The sequence below is a fragment of the Colius striatus genome, chromosome 10 (genome assembly GCF_028858725.1).
Source record: "Colius striatus isolate bColStr4 chromosome 10, bColStr4.1.hap1, whole genome shotgun sequence".
NCBI classification, from domain to species: domain Eukaryota; kingdom Metazoa; phylum Chordata; class Aves; order Coliiformes; family Coliidae; genus Colius; species Colius striatus.
In genome coordinates, this window is record NC_084768.1 from 8799069 (window position 1) to 8819696 (window position 20628).

The 20628-nt window shown below is 55.6% G+C and overlaps 3 protein-coding genes across 4 annotated transcripts in view; all 3 read right to left on the bottom strand.

Moving 5' to 3' along the window:
• On the bottom strand, window positions 1-3051 carry HMGCS2 (3-hydroxy-3-methylglutaryl-CoA synthase 2). The gene is made up of 9 exons (XM_062003821.1): window positions 2960-3051; window positions 2291-2730; window positions 1922-2047; window positions 1489-1653; window positions 1250-1418; window positions 993-1163; window positions 396-502; window positions 197-322; window positions 1-107 (listed from the first exon to the last, which is right to left on the bottom strand). Exons 1-9 carry the CDS (start codon window positions 3049-3051, stop codon window positions 1-3), a joined length of 1503 nt encoding a protein of 500 aa, XP_061859805.1.
• A 1053-nt stretch (window positions 3052-4104) lies between these two features.
• Window positions 4105-5027, bottom strand: REG4 (regenerating family member 4). Its single transcript, XM_062004266.1, has 5 exons — window positions 4950-5027; window positions 4733-4830; window positions 4515-4652; window positions 4326-4431; window positions 4105-4187 (listed from the first exon to the last, which is right to left on the bottom strand). The coding sequence occupies exons 1-5, from the start codon at window positions 5014-5016 to the stop codon at window positions 4114-4116; spliced, it is 483 nt and encodes a 160-aa protein (XP_061860250.1). The 5' UTR covers window positions 5017-5027; the 3' UTR covers window positions 4105-4113.
• Window positions 5028-8490: 3463 nt separating this feature from the next.
• NOTCH2 (notch receptor 2) overlaps window positions 8491-20628 on the bottom strand; it is an 85918-nt gene continuing 73780 nt past the window's right edge. For both annotated transcript variants that reach the window (XM_062003490.1, XM_062003489.1), the window contains 7 exons: window positions 20039-20249; window positions 19364-19460; window positions 18738-18906; window positions 13731-14032; window positions 13346-13493; window positions 12741-12838; window positions 8491-12179 (listed from right to left, as the gene is read on the bottom strand). In XM_062003490.1, the coding sequence (XP_061859474.1) occupies window positions 10839-12179; window positions 12741-12838; window positions 13346-13493; window positions 13731-14032; window positions 18738-18906; window positions 19364-19460; window positions 20039-20249 (2366 nt within the window). In that variant the 3' untranslated portion in view covers window positions 8491-10838. The remainder of the gene's footprint in view (window positions 12180-12740; window positions 12839-13345; window positions 13494-13730; window positions 14033-18737; window positions 18907-19363; window positions 19461-20038; window positions 20250-20628) is intronic.

A 20628-nucleotide genomic window follows, 5' to 3' on the forward strand; every position in this document is an offset into this window, starting at 1 on the left:
CTAGACAGGCTTCCTGGCATATTGCCGGCGGTACTTGGCATCCACTCGCGTCAGGTACCAGGTGCCGGGGAAGAGATCGGCCTGGGAGCCTTGGGGAGCGTGGTCAGCTGCAGGGAGAGGGTGGTGATGCTCAGAGGGAGCCATGGTGTCCTGGCAGGCAGCAGGGAAGGAGGGGGGATGTTGCAACCCCACTCACCCAAGTGATGTGTTTCTTCCCGCTGCTTCATGATGGCAGCAAAGTCTTGCGGGGCCACACGCTTGCGGGCGTCCAGGCGAGCGGGCAGGTCAGCCAGGCTGGACACCAGCTTGTCCAGGGGTGAGCCTGGTGGACGGTGGGCATCCCGTTAGCCCCAAACTGCCCTCCCCTCCCTGCTGCTCCCTCGGCCGGGGCTCACCTGGGGTCGCATCCTCGGAGACGCGGAGGGAGAACATGCTGGCGGCCAGCCCCGAGCCGTAGGAGAAGGCTCCAATCCGGGAGCCGGCCAGGTCCCGCGCTGAGGACCTGCAGTGAGAGAGTAGCGGGGTGAGAGGGAATCTGGGGCTGTGGGCATGGTGTAAGGAGCTGCCTCCTGCCCCTCTTGCAAGTAGGGCGGTCCCAGGACTCGGGGCTGTGTGGGCCCGGAGCGCAGTGATGCGGGGAGCCCCAGGACAAGGCTTTTGTCCCTTAGTGCTGCCTGGCCCTTCCCACAACTCCTTCACAGTGGGGTCAGCCATTCTGCCTGGCACTACAAGGAGGGTTTCATCCTCCCAGCACCAACAGAAGGACTTTATGCACTGGCCCAGCTCCAGGGAGCCAGGATGAAAAGGCTGGTAGGGACATGGTGCCAAGTGGGACTTATTCATGCCAGGGCCTATGTGCAGTGAAAGCGTCAGGGCTCTGCCTGAGTAGGGTGGGAGATGAACGTTGGTGCCTCCTTCCCCAGCCAGCCAGGGACCGTCCTCATAAAAAAGACCTTCCCCCTGCCCCAAGAGACCTTTTAGGGGGGACTCACTGTGCCAAGAGGGAGGCCAGACAGCCATACATGGATGGCGTGTACATGTTGCCGTTGCGGGACGAGAGGAGCAGGGAGCGTTTGGTCTTCTGGTTGAAGATCTCCTGGCTGGCTGCCTGGAAGGCCTTCTCCACCTCCTTGCTGGTGTAGGTGTCCTCCAGCTTCACGCCACTGCCCAGAGAGAGGCCGGCTCGGACTCCGCCACGGGCACGTCCCCAGCTGGGCTGGGAGCCTGGGGCCGCGGCGTGGGGACCCACCGGAAGGCCTGCAGCCCCTTGTACAGGCCGGTGGCCGTGTCAGGGTTGGGGTTGGCCAAGAAGTCATTCAGCAGCAGCCGCCCCACCGACTTCTGCACCAGCTTGCAGAAGGGCGTGTGGAAGATGATGAACTTGAAGTCGTCGAGGGTGAAGGGCCGTTGGACGCCGGCTGGGAGGAGACACGGGGCTGTTGGCAGGCGGCGGGACGGCACGGGCAGCCCGGTGGTGCCGCCGCTTACCCTGCTGCCACTGGCTCTCTGCCTTCCGGCGGTACACGGCGTAGCAGCGGTCCAGCGCCCGCAGGTAGCACTGGATGGACAGATGCCCGTCCACCACTGGGTACTCGGAGGCCAGGTCCGGCTTGTAGAAGTCGTAGGCGTGCTCCATGTGGGTTCCCCGCAGGCCTGGGGGCACAGGGAGGGTGTTGGGGGATGCCAGCACCCGTGGGTACTGCCTGCCACACCAGCACCAGCTTTCACCAGCCTCCCTGGGTTGCTCCCATGGGGATGTGGCTGGCTGGGATCCTGGGGTACCCAGCATGGCACAGACATTCTGCTGGCAGAACTGAGGCTGCTGATGCTGAGCAGCTCTGTCTGGGGCTGTGGCGTGGATATACGGCCCCCAGGGACAGCACCCATCAGCTCGCCATCCCCACGGCCTGACGACACCGACCTCTCTCCAGCACCAGCGGGGCGTTGGGTCCCACCAGCATGGCGATGGCACCGGCACCTCCCGTGGGCCGCGCGTTCCCCGTGGCGTAGACAGCAATGTCCCCACACACCACCACAGCATAACGACCTGGGGGAGGACAGGGGGCCTCAGCATCCCTCCTCTGTCCCTCAGCAGCCTCCATCCCACGGACCCCGTGCGCTCCCACTCCCACGCTGCCCGGCATCACGGCCAAGGCAGGCGAGAAGCAGGTGGTGGAGAGCTTGCAGGGGCAGCAGCTCCCTTTGAGGCTTGCCGGAGCATTTTTGGGTTTCAGGCCACCTGCAGCCTCCCACCCCATCCCTCTGCCCCCTTGGCGCTGCCGGCACCCACCATCCCAGGCGCTGGATTCCACCCAGGCAGCCGCGTTGAAGAGTGAGGCCGTGCCCCCGTAGCAGGCATTGGTGGTGTCGATGCCCTCCACATCAGTGTTGCCCGAGTCGTGGAACAGCTGCATGAGGACAGTCTTGACAGCCTTGGACTTGTCAATGACGGTCTCGGTGCCCACCTCCAGGCGGCCGATGGCATCCCAGGAGAGGCGGCCGCGCTCCACCAGCCGCTGCACCACGGTCAGGCACAGCGAGTTGATGTCCTCGTGGGCCGCGCAGAAGCCCATCTGCTGCTGGCCCAAGCCCCGCGTGTACTTGCCGGCTTCTACGCCGTCGTACCGCTCCAGCTCCTCCTGCTCCACGTACTGGGCGGGGAAGTACACCTCCAGCGCCAGGATGCCCACGTCCTTGGGCCAGGCACCGGTCCCGGCGGCACTGGCGAGGCTGCGGGGCAGAGGGAGCGGCGGCAGTCCCGCGGCGGCCCCGAGCTTCGGGGATGGGCGCTGGCCCCAGCGAGGTGCCGCCAGTGAGCACTCGAAATCCCTGCTGGCTCCCCGTGCCTAGCCATGCTGGGGGTGCGGGGAGAGCATCCCCTTCCCCGGCACGGCTGCCAGCTTCCCGACCCGCCCCCTCCAGTCGTGCCTCCCCCACTCTGGTCCGTGTGGGTGCTCACCATGCCTTTGGCAGGGCCGGGGGGTGCTGGCCCCCCCCGGGTGCCCATTTGGCCCCCCAGCAGCGTGCAGCACGGCCCACCAAGCGCAGCATCTTGGCCCCAACGGCCGCAGGGACGCACGGCGGGACGAGCCCGGTGCGGGGCTTTTATAAAGTGTGTGGGTGGTGCAGCATGGCCCTCCCGGCCCTTATCAGAGCCGGACCCTAGCGCTCAAAGGTCGCCCAGTGCCAGCCAACACGACAGGGACAGCGGAGGGAGCGCCGGCGGTGGAGGAGGGAGCTCATGGAATGTTTGTGTCTCGTGCCACAAAGCTTGAGGATACGTGTGGCTGGAGCTGGGGCTGAGCAGTGGGATGGGCTCTCCCGCAGCCTCTGTGGTGTGGGGTGGCAGCTGCTGCAGTGCCCGCTGCGGTCACTGAGCTTTGTGGCCTCCCCATTTGCCCCTGGGGAGGGAGCAGAGGGTGTGTGGGGCTCTGGTGCCAGCACCGACGGAGCCACCCGGGACGCAGTCCACCTCAGTCACATGCCGTGGCTCAGGGGGTGTGTGTGTGTAAAATACCCCATGAGCTGGGTGGGGGCAGAGTCGTCTTCAAAGCAGCAGAGCAAACAGGCACGTGAGGCCTGTGGCAACACTGTGGTCACATAAAAAGGGACCTTTGGTCTCAGTGCTACTGTCAACATGGCCACAGGGCAGCCCCCGGACCCCTGCGGAGTCATTGACACCTGGGGGGCACCCATCCCCATGCCTGCACGGCCACACCAGCTCCCATCCCACCCCTTCTGCCATGCCTGCACCCTCGGGACACCCCTGCCCCCACACAAACACCTGCCCTATGTGGCACCAGAATGCTGGGGATAAGCAAACACGAGGGCCTGGCCGGGAGATTCACCAGCTCAGTGGCTCCTGGGACTCACCCCCAAGCAGCCCTGTCAGCACCGAGGCACCTGGGAGCCAGGACAGCCAGGGAGTCACAGCAGCACCGGCCTCTCTTTCACCTGGACTAGCCCAGGGCTTCACACCAGCACAAAGCTCACACGGCACTTGCACGTTTCTTTATATGTAGATGTACTTTTAGGAGTTGTGGGGGAGAGGAGGGAGAAGGCGAGGGAGGAGCACCGCAGGCAGCTGGCCCCCCACAGTGCCAGGGGCTGTGCTCAGTACGAGGGGGTGAACTTGCAGATGTAGTGATGCTGCTGGGTGCAGTTGGCACTGGACCACACGGTGAAGCCTGATGGAGATGTGGGCCAGGGGTCAATGGGAGTCACCCCAGGGACAGAGGCACCAGCTCTGCCCACAGCAGCCCCCCAGGACACGGGAGCCAGGAGTGGAAGAAAGGTGCGGTGTGGAGGAAGGGTCAGGCACTCACCGCTGAGCGGGGTCAGCAAACCGCAGCTCCCGCCACGGGCACCGTTCCCAGCCAGCCCACTGTCCACACTGTACTTGTCCCCGCTCACCCAGTGCCAGGCCTGGCTCTGTGCAGGGAGAGGGGGTGTGGTCAAAGCAACGGCCTCTCTGCCCCCTGGCCCCCACCACCCGCTGTTGCCCCCAGTCTCACCTCAGGCTTGAAGTGGAGGCCGAGCCAGACGGGCCGCACGCGCTGGTAGTAGGAGATGGCCCTCTGCAGGGTGATGGCCTCCCGGGGCTCCTCCACCCAGGCCAGGTGGCCACCAGTGTGGCTGGCCTGGCACTGCCTCTGTGGGGACAACCGTCAGCGCCGGGGCACCCCGAGGAGACCGAGGGTCCCCAGCCGCCTGTGTGCCCTGTCAGGCTTACCTCAGCCTCGTCCCAGCTCTGGAGCTGATAGAAGTACCTGAAGCAGCTCAGCTTGTAGTAGGACCAGCCCTTGGGGCAGTAGTCAATGTACCGGCTGCCTGCGGACGCAGAGCCAAGGGGAGAGGTGGGGGGTGGCCAGTGGCGTGGCTGGAGAGAGGCAGGGCTCCAGCCCGGCCCCAACTGCCACAGCAGCTGCCTCCCAAGCCCTGGGACTCACCAGCTGGCTGCAGCAGCCCCAGGCAGCCCAGCAGCAGCAGGAGGGTGAGTCTGGTTGCTGCCGCCATCCTCCTCACTGCTGTTCCCTGTAGGAGCTTCAGGTCACACCAGGTCCCTCGGTGACAGGGGACGCTGTCTGTGCCCCAAGGGTGCAAACCCACCCTGCTGTGGACTGAATCTGGTCCCTTTCAGCTGGCTGGAGGAGATGGCAGCCCCAGGAGCTGTGCCACCCTCTCCCGTGCCTGGCACAGGGCACTTTGCTGTGCCTGCACCCCATCCCCCTGGCATGGCTCAGGGTGCCCAGCCCACACTGGCAGCAAGGTGTCCCAGTTCCACCAGTCCCAGCTGTGGCGGGGGGCATCTGGGTGACCCAAGCTGCACTGTGGGGACACGGAGGGAGCACAGGCACAGGTGGGGGGTCCCCGGCCCTGCCCTGGCCTTGGGCAACAGCAGCAGTGGCACAGGCAGGGCCAGGGTCAGTAGAAACGCAGGGATGATGTGCACAGCATTGTTTTCATCCCTGGAGCTCACAGCACTGCCAGACCCAGGTTGGGGAGGCAAATGAGCCACATCAGCACAGTCTCCTTTATCCAGGCTAATCCCTGGGTACCAGGGCTGGTTTGCAGACTCAGCTAATCTTCCCCTCAAAAAAACAGCAACAGAAGTCAACACGGGGCTGAAAATGGCACGGTGACAGCCTGTCCCATCCAGCAAGGGCAGAGCTCTGCTCCCCTGCAAGCTGCCAGGGGTGGGATCAGCTCCGGCTTGCCCACAAAGCCACCCTGGAGCATCCCCAGGCTCCAGCGCCACCCCGCGAGGGTCCCCTTCCTCACCTGCTGTCTGGAGATCAGGAGTCACAACTTCTAGTGGGACAGCAAGAGAAGAGCAGCCCTTTATAGTCCAGTGCTCACCAGCATCACTGTTTGCCCAGATCAGGTAATTCCCACCATAAAACCCTTACTGCTGATACCCCTCCATGCTCCCCCACTTGGCTGGAAAGCTGCCCAGATCTCTGCTCTGTTTGCATTCAACCCGTCTCTAGAAAGGGCAGGAAGAACCTCTCCTAGTTGGTCAATAAACCCCCTGCAATTAGCATTAATTACTAAAGCACAGAGATAACCCCACAGCCGAGAGCTGGTGGCAGGGATGCCCACTGGCCCAGCCCCAGCCGGCCCAGGGCTGAGCCCTGCGGGAGGCTGCCCGGGTACCAGCCAGAGCATCCCCGCTCCTGGCCCCGTGGGTACCACCGTTGGCACTGCCCACAGCCATGGCCCAGCCACGGCACCTGGGCGAGGGAGCCGCGGCAGGCGGCCGGGCCCAGGCCCTGCCCAGCTCTGCCGTGCGTCACACACACACCGCCCTTGTTTGAACTGCCTGGGGATGTTTGTCAGGAGGATGTGTGGCGTGGGAACAGCCTGCGCCCGGGGGCTGGTGGCTGCTATCAGACAGCGGTTGGGGTGCCCGACCCCACGCCCGGCACTGACGCAGGGCTCCAGCACTCCGCATCCCTCCGGGAGGAAGGGGCAGGTCCTGCAGCAGCAGCCCCTGCAGCTGGTGTGGAACCCAGCACACAGCCCTGTGGCATGGCAGCTGGTGTGGAACCCAGCACACAGCCCTGTGGCATGGCAGCTGGTGTGGAACCCGGCACACACAGCCCTGCGGCACGGCCGGGCACAGTTATCTCTGTTGTGCTCCTCACCTCAGGCTGTCCTCTCGCCCTGCTGGGAGGTGGCTGGAAGCTCACCCACCCTGCTGCTTTGGCCACGCTGCTCTGGAGCATCCCTTTGCTGGTTCCAAACAAGCCAAAGCGTCTTTGAAAGTTCTTCCCCTTGCCTGTCCCCCTTGGCCTCTGGCAAAGCTGCCAGCTCCTGCTGCTGCCAGCTACAGCCAGTGCCTGTCTCTCCTTCCCCGAACCCTCTCCCACATCTTTGGAGGCCCCTGGGAGCTCCTCACAGAGAATCTAGCCCCAAAGCTGAGCCCTGCTTCCCCCAACACAGAGAACTGACAGCTGGCTGAAGCTGTAACTTCTGGCTGTCAGGCTCAAGCCATGTCTCCCAGGGATCTCTCACACCAGCATGCACAGACAGGTCTGACTTTTTCCCCAGGGAGGAAGGAGGGATCAGACCTGTCTCCTTCACCCACGTACTTGGGGATCCAGCCACTGCTGCTCCCTGAGACCTCTCAAGGCTGGGCTGGCTTACTAGGCATCTTCCATGACCGAAGGAGTAAAGCTGAGCTGCCTTCTGTCCAAACACAGCTGCTGCTGCCTGCCAGCACTGCTCCTGAAAGAAACAACCCTAGAGAGATCAGCTGCACTGACAGGGACATCCTTCACACACAGCAACCCCTCAGAAGCCAGGACTACAACCTCGCTGTGTGAGAAGCCCTGAAAACCTTCCCCAGAGGAGCCCGAGGCTGCTCCATCACTCCTCAGTTAGATAAGGCATATGCAAACTCCCTGCCTGACTGGTTCAGTTAGGCTTATTTGGATACAACAGGACGAGTCTCCACAAGCCTCTGGCTGTGGCAGGCAAGGGAAGGGGCATGTGCCCTCCCCTGAGGAGATGCAGCATCAAGTCTGAGCCTGAGCCCCATCAAAGTTGCCGCCACCACGCCAGAGGCACAGCAGAGCTCACTAAACTTTGGCACAGATGTGCAACCTGTGTGAGAACATGGATGGAAGCCTCCTGGAGGTTTGCACTTACCAAGCTGGCTTGACTAGAAGATAAAGGAGCTGCTTTGTTTGAATATTAAACCCTTATAAAATGCCCTCAGCAGCTTTATCCCCGCTGAGCATCGTAATTCAGCTATTGGCTCCATCTGAGCTCGGAGTGAGAGCTGGAAAGGGGCCAGGACAGCACTAGTGGAGCCTGGTGGCACCTCCCTGCTCAAAACACGGGACAGGCAGTCATTGTCAACGCTCCAACTGTTGGAGGCTGAGAACAGCACAGGGGAGCTGTGACTCCCGGTCTCAGAGGCTGGAGAATGGCACGGCTCCATGGAGCAGATGCCTAGCCAAAGCCAGGGAGGCAACCTTGGCTCTGGGGATGAGGGTCCTCCTCCTCGCTGGAGGAACAGGGAATGGCCCAGGGAAGCAGACAGGAGCTGAAAGGGCAAGCGAAACCAGGGCTCTGCTGGCCACTGCCTGACCCATATCTGCACGCAGCCTCTCCATGAGCCACACAGAAGCCCCAGCCCTTCTGTCTCCCAGGCTCCCAGCCCAGCGAGAGCTCTTATTGAAAGCATCTCCAAAAGGCCTCATGCCAGTCCCTCCCAGTGTGTCCAGGGGCTGGTCACTGCCACCCTCCTCATTGAACTCAGAGACACGGGATCCTCCTGCTACACTCGAGCTCAGCTGCCTCCAGCTCCCAGGCATGGATGGAGCTAAGCAGCTGGGTTCATGCCCTGTTGAGCCAGAGCACAGAGCCTGCCCTGATCCCCCAAAAACCTCTCTCCTGACACAGACCACTGAGGCCCTGAGGAGCCCTCCCCTGTGCCAGGAAGGTGAATGACAACAGCAGCACCCAGACACACATTGGGCACGTTCTCTTTATTCTGGGGGATAAAAATTGCTTATACATTTGGCAGCAACTATTTTCATAAAAGACTTTTATAAAAATGTAAAAATAAGCAAATATTTTCCATTATTAATATAGGAAAACGCTGCTGTGTGAATGGTTACTCTACAACTTAACGAGATAAAATATCACCTTGAGGAGATATTATCTTTACAAGTAGTTAAAAAAAACCCAAGAAAAGAGAAAGGCAGAGGGCCGTGGTACTAACAGGCCAGGCACGAAACCGGCTTCATCCCACAGGAAGCACTCCTCTTGGGAAAGGCAGCCACAGACAGGAAAAGGCACTTGGTTATCTGGGGCTAACGAGGAAAAGCCCTTTGTTTCTTTAGCATCCATATAGCGACACTTCATTATTTGCAGTGAAACATGTACCTGGACAGACCTCCAGGAGCCTGAGGGCTCCTGCCCGGAGATCTGAGTCAGTTGCAGCTGAACTTCTTCACGGGACACGGGGCAGCGAGCGTGCCAGGGAGCGCTGTGCGCCTCGCAGACAGCATCGACTGCGGGCCCAAACCATAGACCCGGGAAGCAGCTCCTCCTGAGGCCCTGCCTTCATGTACCATTGAGTCCAATTGAAAGGAAAAGCTTTGACTCTTGATTAGAATGGAAAAGAGCATCAGAGAGAATACTGTACACGGTAGGATGTGGCTGAGCGGCCGCTGCTGGGAGGGGAGCGGCCTTCTCTGTCCTTTGGCGGCAGCCGACAGCCCCCGTCTCTTTGGAACACGTGTCTGCAGGGTTCCCCTGAAGAGGTAGGAGCAAACCATCCCCAGAAGTGTCCACTTCTGCTGCTGACTGGCTCAGAGCCCTCCAGGGACGAAGCAGAAAGAGCATCTGTTTGTCTGAGGTTGGTGACAGCGGGCTTCCCTCCCTCCCGAGGAATGGGGCAGCTGTGGGACAAGTCCTGCAGAGCACGCGGGGCACCTCAGCTGGGAAACTGACACAGGCTGAAGCTGAGAGCGGAACCTGCTACCCAAACTACTTCAGGCAACGCTTACTGAGCTGGCTGGTCTGCTGCTCAAGCCCAGCTCCTGCCCACTACTGCCAGCAGCCCGCTCGGGACTCAGCGTCGCGGCGTCCTCTCCGCAGGAGGGGAAGACAAAGCAACCCCATCCCAGGGCTGAAGAGAAAAGGGCCACTTTTCAAAGGGCTGCTCGCTGCTCCTGACACAGAAAGTCACATGCTGCAAACATGTAAAGACGTCCTTGATGCTTCTTGATAAAGAGGCAGCATATGGTATCTGGAGGGCAGGAGGCACAGTCACCCCGGGCTGGAGGGCAGGGAGTGCTGTGCAGGAATGCTGGGAGCTGGCGTTGGCAGGTTTCGAAATGCTCATGCTCATGCCAAGAGTTTCCCAAAAGGCCTGGTATGGGTTGCAGGGCATCTCTTCCACCACAGGAGCCCGTGAAGGTGGTCAGGGGCAGCCCTGGCGGGACGGGGACATGGGGAGCGTAGTGTTAGAACGGTCTGGTGTGTCTGGGGGAAGGCACATGACATGGGAGAGATGTGCCTGCAGCCCACGATGGGCAGGGCAGGGGAGGGCAGACCAGGTCAGACCAGCGTTGTCAGGAGGGGGAAGTAATAAAAAAATAACAAAAAAAAAGACCTAAGAGAAGACTATATGTATATATAATCTCATAATACCTGGGGGGAGCAGGCAGTGAGAGGCTACGGGGTGTTAGTGGGTTTGTACAAGACGAAGGCTCTTGAAGAGGAGAGGGTGAAGCTGTGTGACAGAAGGTGTCACTTGACCTGTGGATGTTGTGGGAAGCCCGGCTCGCTTGCTGAGCAAGAGCGGCCGTGAGAAGGAGGGGGCCGGGAACGCGGGTGCAGCTCTGAGCTGTGTCAAGACAAGGCAACTTGAACTCGAGGAGAACTAGTAGAAGGTGCTTCAGAGAGAGGTTATGTGGGTAACAAAAAGAGTAACAAAATAAGGATACAAAGCTGGTTTTGGCTAAATTTCTGGAGAAACGACCGTGAGATGTGTTGAGCTGAAGAGCTGTCTTCCCCAAAGAAACGGTGAAAGATGTCTAAAAGCAGGCTGGAGAATCCAGTGCAGACAGCCGTCACACCCAGGGCGCATGGGGGTTGGTTGCGAGTGACCCAGCCGGTCTTCTCCATCACCAGCATCTACAGTTCTCTGGTTTTAGCATAAAAAGCACGTAAGCTTACAGCGACCACAGTCCCTCCAAGGAAACAACAGCCTGGGCTCATTAAGACTCTTGGATACTAAAATGGTTCTTCATTTCCATCCTGGAAGACCTTCATGAGTTCTGGAGTCCGCTTTTATCGGGCTTCACCCGGGCCAGCCCTCAGGCGTACACCTGCATGTTGTTCCGCTGCTGCTCCGTCATGTGAGCGGCTGCCGGCCCGCGCTGGCTGTTACCGGGACTGGTTGCCACATCGGACCAGTCAGAGGCAGAGTGTGGGGAGGAGCTCGACCACTGGTCCGGAGATTCGGGCGATGGAGTCAGGTACGGGTGCTCCCCTTGTAAGTGCCGGTTGTGGCTAGGAGTCCGTTCTGTGGCCGAGGAGTAGCAGCTGTGCTGCGACGGAGGCGTGGGGTACTTGCCCATCGAGCTCTGGAACTGGTGGTAGGCTGGGAGGACCGTCTGAGCCACTTGCCCGTCCTGCTGAGGGATGGCGGCCATGGAGAACGAGGCGCTGGGCAGCTGAGCCAAATCCGGTATCTGGTACATGGAGCTGAGAGGAGCAGCCATGTTCTGGGCGCAGTTTGGCTGGGCCTGCTGTGGCAGTGCTTGCTGGTTTATGCCGCCCTTGGGAACCAGTTGGAAAGTCATGATAGGGGGCAGAGACTCCCTGGACACTCCCATGTGCTTTGTATCCGCTTGAACCAAGCTGCTCTGCTGGGAGACGCCGGGGTGCGGGTGCATCACCTGCGGCACCATGCCAAACATCTCGTACTGCGAGTCGCCCACCTCCACGCGGTTCATCCACTCGGTGGAAACGTTGGCCGGCCGCAGCCTACCGAGGCCGCCGCTGGGAGGGGTGGTTCTGTGCTGGGAAAGCAGCTGGCTGACGGACGGGAGCACCGTGCCGGACCCGCGCCCCAGGGGCTGCATCTCGTGCAGGTTGGAGAAGGACATGGCGTGTGCGGGCTGCACGGCCGGGGCGGTCAGCAGCGAGCTGGGCGACGAGTGTAGCACCCCCGGTGACGGCATCACGGGAGACGATGTCGGCTCAGAGGCGAAAGTGTGGGGCGACTCCAGGGAATCGACCGGTGACAGGGTCACTGAGCTCTCCGAAAACTGCCCTTTGCTCTCACTGAGGGACTTCTTTCTTCTCCTCTTCGCGTCTTTGGTGAGGTTCGTGGGCACGATGCCTTTGGCGTTCGGTTTCCGTGACTTCTTGCTTAAGGAAGCGTGCTTCAGATTGAGGAAGGACCTATTGGGGCCACAAATGACCGGGGAGAGGGCAGAGTTCAGCATGGCCCCGGGGTGGCCGGCGGGGCTGTGCGCCACGTTGTACTCGTTGAGAAGCTGCACGATGTCGTGGTGCATCCGGTCCTGGGCCACATCCCGTGGCAGCCGGTCCATGTGGTCTGTGATGTCTCGATTGGCAAAATGGTCCAGCAAGATTTTGGCTGCTTCGAAACTGCCTTCCCGAGCGGCCAGGAAGAGCGGCGTCTCCTCCTGGAAACGCAGGGAAGAAGGATTTGAGCGGCTTCACTGCAGGGGGACTGACCAACTGACCGCTGGCTAACACTGCCTTAGAGCTAAGACATCCCAAAGGCTAACAGCGAAGTTACAGGGGGTCTGCACGGTGCAGACTGTCTCTCAGAGGGGCTTCTCACCCATATCCACCCTGCAGTGAGATCCCTGAAAATGTGACAGGCCACAACTGCTGCTGTGCTGCTAGGTCCGTGTCTCTGCTAAGCAGAATCCAGGTGCTTGACACCAGCAGCACTTCACCCTGATGTTCTCACACACTGCTGTGAACTGCATTCCTTCTCTGCAAGGGAAGCAGGACAGCACTGATGGCTGGGACTTGGCCAAACAAGGAAGAGAACTGCTCTCCCATATCAGAAATCCTACCAGATGCCCAGCACTTGGGGAGAGCTCCAGTCACAGGCTGGGTTTGGAAGACTTGCACTGAACACCCAGTTTAGAAAACCTGAACTTTGCTCGCTACCAACAGCAAAGAGATGCTTTTAATTAGGAAGCACAGCCATGCTGAGCGCACATAAACTGTACCTTGTTATCCTGCATGTCTCTGTTGGCTCCATTTTTCAGCAGCACTAGTGTTGCTTCCACATTGTTGACAGCAGCAGCCCAGTGAAGAGCAGATTTACCTGCAGGGAAACCAAACAGCTTCAGTAATAAACTGAGGAGCTATTTGTAAAGCACCACGATGGGCAGGGATCAGAGAGAAAAAGCAACTGCAGTGGGGGTCACAGCACGCGAACATGTCTCAAAGCCACGTTTACCCTTTGGAAATCACCACACTGTGACATGCCCCCCGTCACCAAGATGCAATGGGACTCTCAGCACCTGCTCTGGGATTTTCAAAGTTTTGATTTTTCAAATAACCTACCCCCAAGAATCATGCTGCAGTCCAGAAAATCCCAGCCTATGCAACCCCATATTTCTTCTGCTGCTCTTCCAGGAGTGCTTAACCAAGCCACCGCACAGCAGCCTGCAGTCTATTACTGCCGAGAGGATTTCTGCAGGAGAGCCTGGTGTTTGGTTCAGCTACAGAATGGATGAGCAGCCCACCCTCCAGGAGAGCAGAAGCCCACCCCTCCATGATTGCACCATGACACGTATTTGCCCAGCCCAGCATGCCACGTTCCCATTACCATGGTCATCTACGGCATTGACATCTGCCTGGCAGTTAATTAGTTCGGCCACCATTCCTTCCACAGCCAGACGTGCAGCCAGGATTAAGGGGGTTGTTCCATCGTTCATGCGAGCATCCAGGTCTGTCACTCTGTTACGGATCAGGATCTGGACAACAGGGGAAGACTTATCAATACCACTGCACATCAAACCAGGGGATTTGGCAGAAACTCAAGAGAAACTTTAGAACCAAAAAGCAGAAAACTGGATGTATGCAACAGTTTTGCCTGGCCATCACACTGTGGCAGGCATGAGAGTAAAGCTGACTGACTAGAGCACAGCTGGGGCAGGCTTGTGTCATTCCAGAGCACAGCTGCTCTGAAAGGGGTTCCTCAGTTGCTGTACCTGGAAGACACCCTGGGCGTCAGCAGCCACGGCTGCATGCAGGGGGGTCCGGCCCATGTTGTCTCGCGCGTTGGCGTCCGCACCAGCATCCAGCAAACGCTTCGCGGCATCTGCTCTCGAGTAACGGGCTGCCAAGTGCAGTGCCATCTCCCCAGTGCGATCTGTTTGTGCCTGCAGGTTGGCACCTTGGTAGATCAAATCTGTTATTATGTTTGCTGAGGAATCTTCTGCATCCTCATCGTCCTCGCTGATGTCGGAGCCACCCACACGGAGCGATGCCAACATTAGCGGAGTGCATCCGTCTGCAACAGAAGAGGTGATAGCATAGTGACCTGAGGGTGACAGCAAAGGAAAGGAAACCTTCTCACAGTCCTCTCCCCTTGAGAACCTACAGCTACAGGCAATCCCTCCAGTCACTTTAATCCAGACCTCTTCTCTTGTATTAAAAGTCCACCAGAGTTAGAGGGGAGTTGTTTTCCTTCCAAGCAGGACTTTAATAGCTACTGCAGCCCCAACAGAACTTAGGTAACTCAGATAAGTAACATCATTATACAACAAAAAAAGTTTGCTGCTAAAGTGAGAAACTTCCTGAAAATGTAAAGGCTACCAAAATTCCTAAAGATATAAAAATCAAAGGCTTCAGAGGACTTCAGCCTAATGACTCACACAGATGTTTTCATCACATATCTTGGGAAAAGAAGCAAATTGACAAGAGAAGAATTATTGGACAACCAGCCACTGACTGTTGGTGGCATCTTGCAGATGTTAAGCTGAAGGGCAATGCAGACAAAAGCCTTCCAATCTATTGCACTCCAAGGTCTTCATGAGAAGGAACCTGAGGTTGTGACTGTCACACACTCAAAACTGAAAGATGCCCCAGGATGACTGAACCAGCCTCATCTCACTTTTAACAGCAGGACCAGAGACTTAAACAAGCTGATCAAGCACAGTCTGTACTTTCACAGAGATGCACCATGTAGGGAGAGACTGTGGAACAGGATCTACTCCAGTATTATCACTGGTGTACCAGTAGCATCCTATCACATACGATGCCTTGGTCCCCACACACCCAATCTGAGTGCTTTGGAAGATGTTGGGCTCATGTCCCTCCACAAGTCCCCAGTGACGAGTTCCCACTCATGGGATGTCCACAAAGGCTAAATTAATCCAACCAGTTTCCTTGCATTGAAAGGGGAAAGGCTCCTCCCAACCTCTAATTTAACATCACTCCCTTGGATGAACTCCCTCCATCTCTGTCGATCAGAGTGCTGTCCAGGAAGACTGGTTCTTGCTGCTGATTTTTCACCTTTGTTACTACCCCCCAGATGTAGTGTAATTAAGACTTAAAACATCTCCACGTATTTTCAGTAGCCCATCTAAAGCCAAGTGCTTTGGTTTCAGCAGACTCTGAATGTTACAAGGTGTTCACCATCTAAAACCAAAGACTTCAACTGTAGGCACTAATGCTTGTTACTGATTTTACTGATTTACTCCACACATTTCCTAAGCTCCCAGAAAGTGGAAGGCACTAAGATGGCAGCAGGAGTGAACCATTCTGTGTTAAGGGCCTCACTGGAACTCTGCAAAAGTGAGCCCAGATTTCGTTCCTCCTGTGTATCTTGCTAGCAGAAATTAAAAACTGTGAGCAACTGCCTGATTTATTCCATACACAAAGAAGGGACCTCCTGGACCCTACAGATAACAGCTTCCCTGCCTGCACACCTCTCAATCTACAGCATACTATCTGCACTGAATGAAGTGTGTGAGCCCTGATGAAAGCCACGTGGCAGCATTAGGATTCTGAGAAGACAAACAAGACAATGGTCTCCTTTTGACATAACACAGTCTCCTTCGTTGGAGGTCCTCAAGACCTGCCTGGACGTGTTCCTGTGTGACCTGATCTAGGTGGGACCTGCTTCTGCAGGGAGGCTGGACTGGATGATCTATAAAGGTCCCTTCCAATCCCTGCCATTCTGTGATTCTATGATGATTCTAATGCCCTGAGCCCATTTCCCAAATTCTGATCACCTGACTGTCTATGTGAGGGCAGTTCCAAAACTTTCCAGCCCCTTAGGGCTGTGAGGCAGGGAAGAATGGGAAGGCTTGGGGCGGTCAGGGCCCTGGCCTGCTGGGCAGCTTGCTGGCAGCAGCAGCTTGCCCGCTCCTCCTGGTGGCTCAGAGCCACAGCACACCCAGCCTCTCACCCAGCTGCTTTCTCAGGATTTGTTGGACAGCAGCAAAGCACTGACTTATGAGGCTGGGTTCAGTTCCAAGATCCAGTCCTGTCTATAGACCCCTGATGTCCAAGGCTCTACTCTCCTTTTGTGCTTCTCCCTCCCACTGCTGGCTCTGCTTCCCTGTCCCAAATAAGTACTTCTCAGTATTCCAGTCAGGCTGTGGTCTCCTCAGTACTGCTCCGACACAAAGAGCAGAGAGACGGAGCACAGAAAGGAGCTTTCCTTTTCTCCAGCACCACAGCCCTGGGAAAACCACTCACAGGAAAGGTCTTGCTTGCTCAGCCATTGCAGTTGTCCTGGACAGATCATGCCTTGCTGCTCCACAGGGACTGAGCCACAATATGCATTAAATCCCTGGAAAAATTAGCTGCCAACCTCCAAAAAGCCTCCCAGGTATGTGCAGCTCTTTTCAGAGCTTTGTGACTTGGCCACACACGGGTAGTTTTATGAGGCTAGAAAAAAAAGCACATCCAGTCAGACTGTCACAATTAAGTGCTTGATGGACCACTAGAAAAAAAGCTGTGGACACAATGTCTTTTTTCCTCCTTCCAGCTTGTTCTCTGAAATAGCTGGAAAGGAACCCAAAAGGATCCAGCTGGAGGCAGACATGCAGCATGGAAAATTCCAGTCTGAACCACTGAAGTTTTAGTAACTGAAAAAGAGGGGCATATAACAGAGACAGTTCATCAGTTTTAATTATAGGTGGTGTTACCAGTTATGCCTATAATTGCATTACGCTGGTTACATACGCTTAGCTCCAGTGAAAAGAATGTCCTCGCCACTCTGGGGGACAGAGGGAAAGAACAGCATTGGGAGACAAAGGTGACAGCAGCATTTGATAAAATCTCTTCTAATTGTCACCCTTCAAGAAGACAGCCCCACATAAATATAAGATTTGGAGTGAGACAGTAAAGCCAGAAGTTCACCAGATAGGTACAACTGAAGGACTCATACAGGCATAATCGGGATGTAAAGAACTCACTGGCAAAGCCTCTAGGTAATACTTCACAGGAGACTGGACCTCTTGGGTCTCCCAGAAGGTGCTGGATTAAGAGAGGGAACAACCCCTTAACACACCGAGGCGTTTCGACTTGCCTCTCCTCTCTCTAGAAAGTACTTGACTGTTCTACTTGTCACCTGGACCTGCGGCCAGGATCTAACTCGCCCAGCTTCAGTTGGCTCCAGCCCAGACACCTGTCCCCAAGTCAGCCAGCCTCAACACCCTTTGCAATCAGGGGCAGTGAAGCATTACTGGAGTGTGAGTCATCTAATCCCAAGGAGACTTCTCCTGAGCCAGAGATAAATTGCCTCTCAGAAGTACCTATTTCTTCCCTCTGCCTGCAAAGGAAGAGGAAGTTGGCCAGGGCAGATGAAAAGGTACATTAACTCTGAGGACTCCTGGCTCCTCCTTACTCACTCATTACTCCAACACTTCTCAGCCTTTTTAAACAATTCATTCCCCTGCTAGGGATTCAGCCCCTTGCTTCTGATGCCACAGAGAGGGATAGCTTACAGCAGCTTGCTGCAAGCTTCACAGTTGCATCTGAATGGCAGGAAAGCAACTCACAGATCAGTCGTACTCCACTGCTATTGTTGGACAAAGCTTTGAGTGAACGTGAAAATAAGCAGCCTGAAGTCTTAAGAACATTACTGCCTGAACTTGGAAAGCCTTTACCTCACCACACAACTAGAGGCTTCAATAGAGGAAATAAAGAAAAGCTTAAATTTGGCAGAAATTGATGGTTTATGTTCTCACACTCATTACACAGAAATTCCTCCTTCCCTGTGCTCTGCATTTAGGAGACCTAATGGGTCAATGAGCAGAGAAGACAATAGAAGGGAACTGAGAGAATGGGTACAGTCATCATTAAATTGTATGGGATTATTCCCACAAAATCCAATAAGCAGCAACTGCAGCAATGTCATCAGAATCACCCCCTCCACATATGAACAAGAGCCATGCTTGCGGCTCTTCCAACAGAATAAAGTTCTTGGTCAGCTCTCTCCTTTCAGAAGACAAGAATCAATTACTACCAGATGACCCACCCAGTCCCTTACCAGGTTAGTGCTACACTTAGAAAAAGCAGCAAAGCATTCTTACTGCATCTAGGTGTTCGAGACTGAAACACAGCAAGCCTGTGTGCCTGCTAAAGAAGTCACCTTCAAATGTCACAGCTGTGTTACTAATTCAGTGAGTTGATCACTGTAAGCTGAGGATACAAGTCAGTGAATAAAAAAAATACAAAAATCATTAACAAGCTTGCTGCACTGCTGCTCTGTCCCAGCACAGACACCTCACACGCTGCTCTTGGTCAGGAAAAGGCCATTCCTGCTTTCACCCCAGGGAACAGGCATCTCAGGTATAGACCCTACTAAGATGGTCCTTAGCAAAGTCTGGCATAAATCTCTGCAGTGAGCCAGCTGGAGAAGCTGGGGGTTCCTTCCAGCACAGCTATGCATTCCAAATTTCTGCCACAATGCCATTCTGACAATATCTTTAAGGGATGTATTGCTATAAAGGAGATCCTGTATCTGGATTTCCTAGAGACGTTTGCTAAGTGAACTCTGCTGACACAATATTCCCTGTGCCACAGACCACGATCCAATCTCTCCAGCTTTCTTTTCTGGAGTGCATACGAGCTTTCCTTGAGTACCATCATTCTGCTGGTGTTCCTGTACACAATCTTTAAACAACAGCAATGCCAGCCATTGGAGACAGGGCACGTTGGTGGCTGGTTGGCAGAACACACGGACACTCGAGAGTACTGACCCGGCCCTCTGACATTGACATCCAGAACATCCACTTCTTGATCTGCTTGAGGTGGTGTAAGGGCCAGTGATGTGCTCCCACAGACATCTGCTGCCTCCAAGTGCTGCTGTGTCCACTGGCGCTGGTCTATCGGCTCATCACCTTCCGGGAGCAAGGCTTGGTCCTCAGCCTGAGCAGTTGGAAAATAAGCAGTTGCTTCAAAATGCTCAAGTTGCCAAAGACACTGAAAGCTCTTGTGCTTTTCTTTGCTTTGTTGGGGTTTTTTGGTGGGGAGGGAGGGGGGCTGGTTGTTTTTTTCCCTTTTGTTTTAAGCTGCTGATGGTCTCCATTTACCTCTTCAACTTCCACATTATGTTATCAGACATGATACTACTCTTAACTTTTGCTTCCCTTTGATGCAGCAGGGCCTTGGCAGGGAGAGATGCTGGAACAGGAGGTACCTGTTTTTTCTGCTGGCATGTGGTGGCAATGTTAAGCTGAGGATTTGCTCCTCAGATACCACTAGTTACATACTACAACCCCTAAGCAAAGGGAGGTTCTGAACAAGGGGTATACTCTGGCAACTGTTTTCCTGACTCACAGTTTCAGTGGTAAGCATGGGATGTTCAAGTTTTGGAGCTCCTTACCTTTGCTCTCTTTGGCTGAGGTCCACCATCGCCTGCCCAGTGTTCAGTTGGTCCAGAATCTGCCAGGTTACCCTCTGGTATCTGGACTGACAGATTTCTAACAAACAAAGAGAACATATCACTTTGCAGCCTGAGCAGGTGCTACTACTGCTACTTACACTAGTCTGTAGAGTGATTGAGAAATTACTAATCTCAGGCAGACAACAGTGGCTTTAAATGCATTTGCAACTGCAACCTTGGTTAATTCAGTGCAAAGTCAAAACTGCATAAAAGGGATTATTTTTTTGAAACTTGCCATTGTTTCCACTAGAGTTGTGTCTTTAATTCCTTCAGCTAAATGTATCCAAACTTTGCTGTCACCTATCAACCTGAAAATGTCTTGTCTGTTCCAGGAGGAAACTGCAAACAGTACCCAACTGCTGAACTAAAAAGTGTCAGAAAACATAACCAGGAGATGAGGTTCCTTACTGGCATTTCGTAAGTCACAGTTAACTACTGTTCTTCTGTCCAAACAGATGGACTAAAATTGAGAGAGAAAGCCTAAAGAAGTTCTGTCTTAAAACGCAGCTTTCTCTATGGACTTAAGTGCCCTTAACAAAAGCTTTATACACCAGGTCCTCAAAATCCTCCAGCACAATCATAAACACACTGTCTGTGGCCCAGATGCAAACCTACTTGAGTCCAACAGCATCTTCTCCAACGGGCTCTCTGCGTTTGTGATTGCTGGGATCCCTGCGCAGGATGAAGCCCTCTGGGAGCCACAGCGAGCCGTGTTTGCGCTTACGCTTTGCCATCATCACACCCAGGAGAAGGATTAAGAGGATGATTAAAGCTGCCACAGCAAGCAGGTAGAGCAACTGGGTCTTTGGTGGTAACAAGGGTTCACCTAAAAATGTCAGTTAAAATACAAGGAGATTAACAAAGTGGAGACAATGACCTTACACACTTTCTTTTTTCACTCAAGGGTCTTCCTCACAGACAGTGTATTGTCTCTAGACCATGAGGCATTTACAGCAAAGGCTTGAGGAAGTTTAGGCTCTGCTGCAACTGTTGTAAGAGTACATCCTGCCTCTCTGGCTTTCCTTCATCATCTTTCTCAAAATATTATATGACTCCTGAACCAAACATCTTGCTCCTTCCTCAAGAGTGTTGCTGGCTGAACACAGCCACCCTGAATCAGTGCACAGATCTACATAAAGATACAAGCACGACCCAACGAGGGGTAGTGGTATTACTCATCTAGTACAAGGTTGTAGCTGAGCCTC